Source organism: Hippoglossus hippoglossus, chromosome 17 (assembly GCF_009819705.1).
Source record: "Hippoglossus hippoglossus isolate fHipHip1 chromosome 17, fHipHip1.pri, whole genome shotgun sequence".
In the NCBI taxonomy this organism is placed as follows: domain Eukaryota; kingdom Metazoa; phylum Chordata; class Actinopteri; order Pleuronectiformes; family Pleuronectidae; genus Hippoglossus; species Hippoglossus hippoglossus.
In genome coordinates, this window is record NC_047167.1 from 21907845 (window position 1) to 21919601 (window position 11757).

Genomic DNA, 11757 nt, shown 5'->3' on the forward strand with positions numbered 1-11757 from the left:
GAGCAGGACTGTTAGTTTACGAATCTTCTTATTTATACACGTTACAACACAAAAATGTTTCATGTTGGAACTTGATGGCAGAAATTGAATATTAAATAATCCTAGTGATCTTTTCACTTGTGTGTTTCATTCTAAATTGTACGAATTGTGGGTTTCTTTACCCTAGAATTGGCCCCTTTATATTTTTAGTACTTTATATTGGAATATTTTATATTTAAATAGGCCGCCATGTTTTTTTACAGTGGCCCAGACTGGACAAACTAAACCTTTTGAGTTTTTATGACAACTGAAGCTACCGCAGGTTCTCTCTCATGTTCGAAAGGGGGGGGGGTGTTCAGCTGCAACATGACACTTCACCACTAGATGTCGCTGAATCCTACACACTGAACCTTTAATATATGTTTATAGATATAAGTGTATATTGTGGGTACTGTTGGGTTTCTCTATCATTTTGAAGGTATGTGAAGTGCCTGGAGATAATGTATACTATGATTTTTACTATGTTTTATTCTGAAGGCGCAGACTGGAAGTCTCCTCCTGTGGTTGCCTCTCGCTTGACCTCTCTCTCTCTCTCCCCCCCCCTCTCTCTCTCTCTCCCCCCCCCCCCCCCCCCCCCCCCCTCTCTCTCTCTCTCTCCGAGACGCTCCGGAGGAAGGAGGCTCTGTGGAAACTGTGGAAACCGGAGGACATGCGGCGTCTCCTGCAAACTTCACCCGAAAGTAACTTCACTCCGAGCTGAACAAAGACCTCGAGGGAAGGGAGGAGGAAGAATGAACTGAAGAGGAGAGGAAGAGGAGGAAGAGGAGGAGGAGGAGGAGGAGAGCCGTTCACTCCCATTGATCCTGCACCGAGGTATCGATTGAAGGCCTGAATTTATAATAACTCATCTGAGCTGATTACAGATAAAACTGATTTTATATCAGGACGAAGGTTCGGTTCATTTTTAAAGTTGATTCAGGAAGCAAAACAAAATGTGTGAACGAGTCTGTGCATGTAGAGAATCTAACACACACACACACACACACACACACACACACACACACACACACACACACACACACACACACACACACACACACAGAGAGACACACACACACACAGAGAGAGAGAGACACACACTTTAAATGTCATGAGTTACCTTATAAGGTTTTTGTCTTCATAAGGAAAACAATAATGTGAGAGTGTAAACAGATGTAGGTCCCCACAACATGAGCAATACCTGGACACCACACACACAGACACACACACAGACACACACACAGAAACACACACACACGACTTTAGAGGACATTACATTTGCTCACATTGATTTCCTGGAGACTCTAAAACTTAACCTAGACTTAACTAACCGAACTTTAACTTGAACCTAACGTAAACTTCGCCTAAACCTAAGCTTAACTTAAACCTAACCTCGAAACATGTCTTCTTTAAAACTCAATGATTCACATTACGTGGACTGAAGGAAGACAAGTCCTCATAATGTGTCTGTAGGAATTAGGTCCCGACAACATGAGTCAATACCAACACACCCCCCCCCCCCCCCACACACACACACACACACACACACAGAGGGAAAGGTGTGTGTCCTGAGCCGTTACCATGACCACCAGTGTCTCACCTGATGAGACACCAGTCCAGTCATCAGTATTAAGCAGCTGCGTTCACTCGGTCTTCACAGTTAAAGCCGACATCGTCCTCTCGGATTTAAAGTTTGTAAACACGTCACAGCTTTTAAACATTTTTTTCCCAGAACACGAAGCTTCTCATCAAACTGAATAAAAAAAACCCACAGAGAAAATCGAACGTGAGAAGCTTCTCCTTCAGATCCACTTCACACTCCGTGTTGATTCAACGCTCTGCCAACATGTCGGTCCCATTATGTTGTTGTGTTGAGTTTCATGTAACTCGTGGGGGGAACTGATGTCGATGACTCATCACAAACAATTGACTTAAGGTTTATTGAAAACATCGTCTGCTTCCATCGTCTCAAATGAGATCGGATTTAGTTTTTCTTGGCTTTTTGTCCGTTTCCTGTAAATTGAATATTTTAAACCGACTTTATCTAAATGTTTGTTCAAGCAAAAAGGGGAAAAAACATCTGGAAGACGACCGATAGATGGTTAGGATTTTATCAGGCGATATCACAGATGTATTGATATTGGTTTATATTTCTTATTTGTGACAGAATATAAAGCAGTAATAATCTCCCCTGGTCCCCCGCCCGGAAACAATAACCACCTACATTCATTTTGAATATAAAGAACATTAGTTAATATAGCAATAATAAAATCGACATTGTCTCAGAAATCCAGTTTTGCTTGGGCTTCACATTTAATCACAACTAAATTGATAGGTATCTTAAATCATACTTTATACTATATATACACTTCATACTTAAGTATACTTTATACACTTCATACTTAAGTTCTAATATAATTAACTTACTCACTTTCATAGTTGCCAAAAAAACTTGATCCGTCTCTTAATTTGAAATCTGTCTGGTTATTTTATACATAAACTGATCCTCAAATATGTTATAAAACTAACTCTTTACAGTGAAAACTATTTCACTGTCTATATATATAAAGTAAAAGAGTAATAGGGGTTTTATTAATGCTGCACATTGTGTTATATATGATTCTCTATCATACACAAACATCAGATGGTCAAAGTGTAGTCCTCCCCGTGTCCTGCATCCTGCTCAGTCCCTGTTTGAGCTCTACACTCATTTCCATCATGTTTTATTTGTCTCATCCAGTTACAAAGATGGTAAATAGTTAAAAACAGCTTCCTCTGAGTTTCAGCTCTTCTCCAGATGAATGTGTTTCAGATCACAGCCAAGTTGGCAGGTCCGTCTCAATGTGGTTTTATGATGTGCAGTTACTCCTGCAGCGATCGCATGCGTGTGGGACTTTGTGCCGACTCAAACATTTTTGAGCTCCAGCTCCGCGGTTCGTCGACGTTCCTCGTTGTATTGTTGTGGTTTTTATATTTGTGTGTCCCCTGCAGGGCGGCTGTAGTAAATATGCAGGCTGCTGCTGCTGCTGCTGCTGCTGCTCTGGCTCTGACTGTCCTCTTCACCCTGGACGGCCTCAGTGCCCTGCAGTCCAAACCCAGCACCCAGAACCACGAGGACGGACACACTCAGAACAATGAGACAGAACCGGAGCAGAAGAAGAAGAAGCAGCCGCACATCATCTTCATCCTCACAGACGACCAGGTGTGTGTGTGTGTGTGTGTGTGTGTGTGTGTGTGTGTGTGTGTGTGTGTGTGTGTGTGTGTGTGTGTGTGTGTGACAGAGCCAGCATGAGTGTGTTTTCTTAATTCACAAATGTAGATGATGTTTTTGCAGCATTTACGTTTTTCACGTAACCAGATGTTAATCTTACGTCATAGCCAACCACAGATTGAGTATTTTATGACAGATTATGAACCTGATTACTTGAACCCGGTTACCATAACCTGATGACCTGAACTTGGTTACCAAAAGTTCTTTACCTGAACATGATCACCTGGATCTTCTCCTCCTCCTCCTCCTCCTCCTCTTCAGAAGAAGGGTTGTTCTTTCTTCTGGTTGCTGATATAAAGCTGCAGAGTTGAAATAAGCTCCTGCACATAAAGGACATATTCAGAATATACGCACTGAAAACCACTGAGGGACATTCATGTCAGCCAAACGTTAATGTAAATAATATAAACAATAAAACATGTCACCGACCTCTCGAATGTGTTCGTGACTCTGTGACAGGGCTTCAATGACATCGGCTACCACAACCCCACCATCAAGACGCCCACTCTGGACAAACTGGCGGCGGAGGGAGTGACGCTGGAGAACTACTACGTTCAGCCCATCTGCACGCCGTCACGCAGCCAGCTCCTCACGGGCAGGTACAGACTCTTTACTGGCCTGCTGGGGGCGGAGCAGTGGACCAGTGGATCCCAGCTGAGCATTAACAAAGTCCTCTTGTGTTCAGGTATCAGATCCACACAGGACTGCAGCACTCCATCATCAGGCCCAGCCAGCCGAGCTGTCTGCCCTCGCACATGGACACGCTGCCCGAGAGGCTCCGAGAGGCCGGATACACCACACACATGGTCGGCAAGTGGCACCTGGGCTTCTACAGGTGAGGACTGAGCCAGTACTACTGATGGATTCATATAATCTGCATTGATCATTGATTATTTACTCAAACACTTAATATATATCAACACATTCCTGGGAGTTCCAGCTACTTTCGTTTGGAACTTAATATTTTATCGTTAAAAGCCAACGTGTGGATGATCTCTTTGTATCTACATCAGGTCAGTGACAAGCCTCACCACTAAATCCTACACACACTGACGTTGTCATCCTCTAAACGAGTTTGTCTGATGAGTTGTGTGTCCGCACGTTAAGGCAAAAGTATTTATAGTTGAACTGAGCGGCCAAACATGACGGTGGGGGGAAAGGAAGGGGGTGGGGGTGGGGGTAATTGTTCAAACATGTGGATAACTGCACACGTTCAGACGTTCTCTCCTCAGGGACGTTCATGGTGTTGAACTTGGATGTTCACGCACAGAGCGACAGGAACACGTGTGTGAACAGTGGAAAGAGAAAATCAAAGTTGTGTTAATCTGATGTCAGGAAGGTGAAGGTGTGTGGTGTGTGTGTGTGTGTGTGGTGTACGTGTGCGTGTGTGCGCGCGTGTGTGTGTGTGTGTGTGTGCGTGTGCGTGTGCGTGTGCGTCTCCACATCTCAGGTTCATTCTGGGTCTTCAAGCCTTTTATCACAGCCTCACAGGTGGGATGTTGCAACTATGCAGAACCTTTACTGCCGGAGCTACGGAGGTTTTTCCAAACATGTAAATCGTCAGGTGATAAATTCTGCTGTTTATGTGACACAGGAATAACAAAGTAAAAGTCCTCCTGCGTTATATGAATCTCCATATGAATCGATAACTCTCACTATGGCAGTAACTGGGGCCATTTTCGAAAAGAACAGCGTGTCCAGAATCCAACCCTCAGAACATGTGGTATCTCTATACCTTCTCAGCCGGTTGGCAGCTCAGCCAAGTAATAAATATCTGCATGTGCACATCCAGCAAAAGACTCTAATGATCATAAATAATCTCATTTATTATAATTCTGTCTGAAACCCAGCACACGAGTGTTAAAGTCCAATCAAAACAAGCAGAGCTAAAGGTAATAAAGAGAAAGAACTAAAACTAAACCACAGTATTCATTTTGTTCTTTTTACATGTTCAGCTACTAGTAGCACTGTAATACTGCTACTACTACCACTACTACTAATAACTTATATATTTGGATTTCTACAGCACCTTAAGGAACCTAATGCTGCTTTATTAGGTAAAGAAAACACAGGAGGTAATATTTAAAAGTAGAACGACAGTGGGTCGAGTTAATTCTTCCACCAAGACTCAACAGTTCCCCACCAAAACCAGATTTAAAATTCACTAGATCCAGATTTTTATTTGGATCTGCAGCTAATTACACACACTCATAAATATCAGTCCCATAAACATGTCTGATTTAAATCAAGATCCATGACTTAATCAGGACGTGGAGCAGGGCTCTGGTGAGCCGGTCCGTGATTTGTTTGTCAGCACGAGGACACTGGCGACGCCGTTTCTGTTCTGCAGCTGCAAATGATTTCACTTTCTTCCAATGATCACTGACTGTCCCACGCCAAGAAACACAGGAAGGAAGAGTATCGAGCTGCTAACACCAACGTAAAGAGGTTGCAGATTCAAAAACTAAAAAGCATCCATTGCTTTTCTAAGACCTCAAGGAGACATTTGACTGTGAACTACTTCTGTAAAGTTCTGCTGTAAAACAACACGATGGAAATCTGACCCTCACTTTACTCCATCTTTCACTTCTCCTCCAGGAAAGCTTGTCTGCCGACCAGAAAGGGCTTCGACAGCTTCTTTGGTTCTTTAACAGGGAGTGTGGATTACTACAGGTACTTTTACGAGTATAAATACTCTTTGATACTCACAGTGAATAAACAGATATCTGCGCAACTCACATTTCTCCATCGGCCTCCAGTTACGGGTCGTGCGACGGCCCGGGGGTGTGTGGGTACGACCTTCACGAGGACGAGGGCGTCGCCTGGGGCCACGACGGGAAATACTCCACCATGCTGTTCACGCAGAGAGCTCGCAAGATCCTGGAGAGCCACGACCCGGCAGGCAGGCCGCTCTTCCTGCTGCTCTCCCTGCAGGTATCACGCCGACGTTTGTTTGGATCAGAAATGTAATTACTTCATACTTAGAAGACAAACATTCATTTGGACCCGAGGAGGAACTGGTTAGATTCTGGTGGTCAAAGGTCGAGGTCACGTTGGCCTCTTCACCACGATATCTCAAGTCTGCCTCTGGGGGATTTCTTCAATTTCTACCAGTTGTCACTCGGACTCAAACGTTCACTGATTAGATAGAAAGTCACAGTGACCTCATGTTATTGTGAATAATGTCGGGAACACCTGGATTTGTACAGTCACAGGGCTGTAATTCTACTTTCTCCAATTATACAGGCAGATCTTTGTATTATTCTCTAATAAATTCAGAAAATGATGTGTTTTGATGCTGCGTTAGTTTGTGTCTGGATTCTGAGAAGTTGGAGAAGTTGGAAAAACACAGAGTCCATGTTAAAGTGTTTATTTGTTTGACGTTCGGCGACGAGCATCAGGAACTTATTTAGAAACTGGCTCATCTGAACTAGAACCGTTTTCATTAAAAACACGCAACACACAGAAAATGTAACCTGATGTTGGAAGTATTTCACCTCAAAAGAGAGAGAGGACTGTTTATTATGGATTTTGTTTTTATGGCAGCTGAGTGCGTTTGATTTGGAGTTTGGGATTTTGAGGGGGGGACAAAGAAAATATGGAGAAAATGTAGATGATGTCATCACGAGGAGAAGAAAAATAAAGAGCTGTTGTACTTGATTTACTCGTATTTGGGGGGAGGGAGAGAGTGCAGGGGCATTCTGGGAAACGAGAAACTAGGAAATCAATAACTGAAGCAGGGAGGTTAAAAAATACTTTAAAAAATAACTATGTCAAAGTTAATTTTCGTTTAAAACCACGGTGGGTCTTGAAAACTGTTATTGAGGGATGTTTTCCTCCAGGCCGTCCACACCCCTCTTCAGCCTCCGAAGCCCTACATCTACCCCTACCGGGACATGGCTAACGTGGCCAGGAGGAAATACGCCGCCATGGTGTCCACGGTGGACGAGTCGGTCCGAAACCTCACCTACGCTCTCAGGAAGTACGGCTACTACAAGAACAGCGTCATCATCTACTCCACGGACAACGGGGCCCAGCCGTTTACAGGAGGCAGCAACTGGCCACTGAGAGGCCGCAAGGTAACTTTACACTAATGATCGGGTTTGTGCAACAGTTTTAATTATTTAGAGATAAATTGAAAAGCCAAGTTGTGGCAAATGGCAGAGACGCCAATTAGCTGTTCTAAATATAGTGGAATGTTTTTTTAAAGTCCACTTATCTTTACGCAAAAAAAGTTATCTTCACTTTCTTTATTCGAGTGTTGTAAACGTGGTTGTGTTTGTGTTTTCAGGGCACGTACTGGGAGGGGGGGGTCCGCGGCGTGGCCTTCGTGCACAGTCCTCTGCTGAGACGCAGGAGAAGAGTCTCCAAAGCTCTGCTCCACATCACGGACTGGTTCCCCACCCTGGTGGGTCTGGCTGGAGGAAACGTCAGCCAGGTCAGTGAAGCTCAACACAACCTGATAACAACATGTTTGTGTTGGATCTTTTGCTGCTTTTCTTTTTACCATCTCAGCGCTTTCATAGTTTGAAGTCACAGATGTTGACAAGACGACCTCATCAGCGACGGCTGATAAAGATAAAGATCGGATACTGACGACTATTTTATTGTGTTGTAAAACCAGAGGCTGTAAATAAAGATGGACGATGTGACACTTCCTGCCACGACCCAAACAGGAAGCCAACATATCCCAGACATGAACCCCTTTTAGTTTGGTCCATGTCCCATCCATTAACATGGAGGAGGCGGGTTCGATGAGGACTACTGCAGCCCACCACTAGGGGGCAATAGAGACACTTTGGCTCCACTTTTTCTTTACATAGATTCAGAGTGTTAAAGTTCAGGTTGCAGTGCTACTGTAAAACTGATAAATCTGCTCTTGACCTTTTGTGAAATCTGCACTTTGTGTTTTATTTCATTGGAAAATCAGTGCAGCTTCCAAAAAGCTTTGTTGGCTCGATGTTCAAATAGATTTCTGTCGCCAACGCAGATGAGTCAGACTGTCGTAGTTACACAAATCGGAATAATCCCTGAAGTAGCTCCCGTAGTACGAGTCTGACCCGAACAATCTCCTGCTGCGTTCTTCATATTCTAAAGAAACATGTCCAGACCCAATGTTCACGTCTCCTTCTCAGAGTCGAGGCCTGGACGGTTTTGACGTGTGGTCGACCATCAGTGAGGGGAAGGAGTCGCCTCGTCAGGAGATCCTTCACAACATCGACCCCCTGCACAAAGCGCCGGCTCAAACCATGAAATGGGACGCCGACACCGCCGGAGACTCAGGTAACTGACACCGTACCAAAAGGAAAGGACAATGTAAAGGACCCATAGAAAGGAGGGATGAATGGAAGATAGAGCCAGTGTTCCTTATAGAAAATGAAGCGATTTCTCTTTGTCTCATTTGTGTTTTCTGTGATTCGTCAGGACGCTTATCGAAACGTCGGACATTCAAGAAGCCGAAGAAGAAGATTCTGAAGAAGCAACCGAAGCAGAGGTCAGCGCTCAAGCTCAAGAGCATGAAGAAACCTCAGACATTTCCTCATCGTGTCCAGAAACCAAAGTCCAAACTGAAAGTTAAACCTCTCCCAAAAAAGAAGCCCAAACCTAAACCTCAGACCAAAGACTACGCTCAGCATCAGTCCGATCACAGGTTCAAGTACCGCTCCGCTCGTCTTCCACCCGCGTCAGGAACATCTGACCCCAAGTCTCAGCCTCGGGTCCAGTCAACTTTAACACCCAAGTCCAGACGGACCACATCCCAGAAGCAGAACTCAGGATCAATTCAGCCAAACTCCAAGACTCAGCTCAAATTCCATTTAAAGTCAAAGTCCAGGAGGACGGTGTCCCAGCACCTGAACGAGTCCCAGCCTGGGACGTCCCCGCCCACAGCCCACACAACGCTCCAGTTCAACCCTGAGCCCTCGCAGACCCTGTGGGACACGTCGGTCCAGGCTGCCATCAGGGTCGGAGACTGGAAGCTGCTGACGGGAGACCCAGGTCACGGAGACTGGGTCCCGCCTCAGGTATTCTGACAGATTGATAATCAGGAGGTTATGTTTTCATCTGTGTTACTCAGTTATTTTTGTTAGGCAGCAGGATTACACTAAAACTAGTCAGCAGATTTACCAAATTTAAGAAAGAAGCGATTCAATTTCTGATAAACAGGCAGATCCAGGAGATTTGATAACTTTCTTTAACGTGGCGATAGGACAGGATTCTTTTATTGGTCTGTTTCAACACGTTTTCATCCTCAGGTTCTCCCCACTCTCCCTGGTCGCTGGTGGAACCTTGAACGCACCTTCCCGTCCTTCCACAAATCCTCCACCCACAAAAACATCTGGCTGTTCAACATCACCGGCGACCCGTACGAGCGGCAGGACGTGGCGGACCAGAGGCCAGATGTGGTCCAACAGCTGCTGGCTCGGCTCGCTTACTACAACCAGACGGCCGTGCCGGTTTACTTCCCGCCCGACGACCCTCGAGCCAACCCCAGTCAGCACGGCGGCGCCTGGGTGCCCTGGGTGGACGAGGATGAGGAAGAGGAGGGGAAGTATCAGGGGGTTTACAAGAAAGGGAAGAGCAGCAAGAAGAAGAGGAAGAAGAAGAGGTGCCCGCTGTGCAAGCTGAAGTCGTTCTTCCTGAAACTGAACACCGGGATGATGTCCAATCGGATCTGAGGCTTCCACTCACGACACGAACGTGACTTCAGCACTTTGAACTTTTTGTCTTGTTAACCCTTAACTTCAATGAAAAAAGTGGTAACCGTGGTAACCGTGGTAACCAAGTGAGTGAATTCCACGACGTTCAGTCGACGTCTTTCAAGAACTTTATCAAACGTGTCCGTTCACTGGCTTCACTCTGTCACGTGTTCCTTTTTTTATATTCTCTAAACTACTTCATTTTAAGTGTATAAATAAAGGTGGATGAGCATCACCGCCTCCTGGTGGACTGAAGTGGAACAGCTTGTTGTAGCCATCGGTTGTATGACTTTTACCGCAGCCGGCCACCAGGAGGCGATCCAGATGATTTGGCTTCACTTTGAGGAGCCGTCATGTAGAATCTATGAGACAAATCCAGATGTTATCGTCGTACATGTGCTGTCAAATATCTGAGATTTTTTTTTTACATTTAAATTTTATCGTTCATAAACTGACGGAGTTCTTGAAACAAGAACCGACTGTGATTGTAAAATGTTAATTTACACTGTAAACGATTAAAATGTGTGAAACAGAAAGACTCATTAAAGTGATATTGTGAGTTGATGTTTACAGTAAGTGTCATAGATCTACAAATCCAGATGTTCATAGTGACAGTGCATGATCCTGATGTTAAATCACTATGGTTGTTTTTCTTTGGTCATAAACAAGAAAACATCACAGAGGAGTTTATATATTTTTTTTGTTTTCACTTTATTTCCAGTGGTTTCAGATGTTTTTGTACTTTTGATTTTCAGATATTATAATGTGTTGGTTTTCTATGTGTGACACAGGCCTCCAGATACTGTGGTTGTTTGAATGTGTCGTTAGTGACGAGCATCTTTCTGACTTCAACACATCCCACTGTGAGCAGCAGAAACTGCCATTTGAACGTATATATTACATTTTATGCAAAGAGGTAAAGTTCTGACACAAACGTTCATATTTAGATTTTGAAATTCAAACAGTTTCAGGGGTCGAGTTGAGTCTCTGAGGTTGTTTGTTTGTTTTAAGTGATTATCAGAAGATGTGTGAACCCAGTGAAATAAACCAACAGCTAAATAAAACTGTGACTGCTCTGTTTGTACTTTTCCTTGAGACAGATTTAATTTTTCCAATTAAACCTCACACGTTCAGGAAACAGGTTAAAAAGTGTTGAAGCTTCATGAGCAACATCTTTGAAGTTAGAAGTTTTCGTCTCACCTCTAAATATTTGGCTGTGTTTGCTCCATATTTAACAAACCACACACACACGTGGCTGTTCTGCAACAGAACGCGTCAGTGTGAGCGCAGAGTTCCTGAGACACACTGGACACGTTCCTCCGCCCTGAGCAAATAAAGGTCAAATTAGATCAACAGCGACTGGGTCTCTTTATTTCGTGTCCGCTGGCTTCACCGGGCCTCAGCTCGGATTGTAGAGGAAAGTGTTTGTAAGTATTTTTACGTGTGTGAGATGTTCTTCCTGCACAGAGGCCTCGCCATTGAACACGAGTGCAGCTCAATGAAAGACTTCACTGTCAGCTTCAGGTCAAAGGTCAAAACTGAGGCCTGAATGTTTTATGACCTAAATCTGGAGTCTGCACCTCTGACCTCCAAAGATCAATATTTCATACTAGTTATTCATTGGGAAAATAAAGCTTCTAAACATATACGTATTTATTCAGATTGTCTGTATATTAAACAGGGCTCATTTATACTTACATGAAGTTAAGGATGGTTTAACTGTTAATTCCAAATCCGTCCAAATGCTCTTATTTTAGTTTAATTTCAAAA

The 11757-nt window shown here is 44.1% G+C and overlaps 1 protein-coding gene across 2 annotated transcripts; it reads left to right on the forward strand.

Moving 5' to 3' along the window:
- The first annotated feature begins 641 nt into the window (after positions 1-641).
- On the forward strand, positions 642-10416 carry LOC117777731 (arylsulfatase I-like). Of its 2 annotated transcripts, XR_004616654.1 has the most exons (12): positions 642-852; positions 3010-3220; positions 3749-3888; positions 3975-4124; positions 5888-5962; positions 6049-6223; positions 7132-7368; positions 7581-7727; positions 8425-8572; positions 8714-9312; positions 9544-10021; positions 10081-10097. XR_004616654.1 is itself a non-coding variant. In XM_034612625.1 (11 exons), the coding sequence occupies exons 2-11, from the start codon at positions 3026-3028 to the stop codon at positions 9964-9966; spliced, it is 2289 nt and encodes a 762-aa protein (XP_034468516.1). In that variant the 5' UTR covers positions 642-852; positions 3010-3025; the 3' UTR covers positions 9967-10416. The 2 variants fall into 2 exon arrangements, 1 of the variants encoding a protein (XP_034468516.1); XM_034612625.1 differs by having other exon boundaries at positions 9544-10416.
- Positions 10417-11757: the final 1341 nt, after the last annotated feature.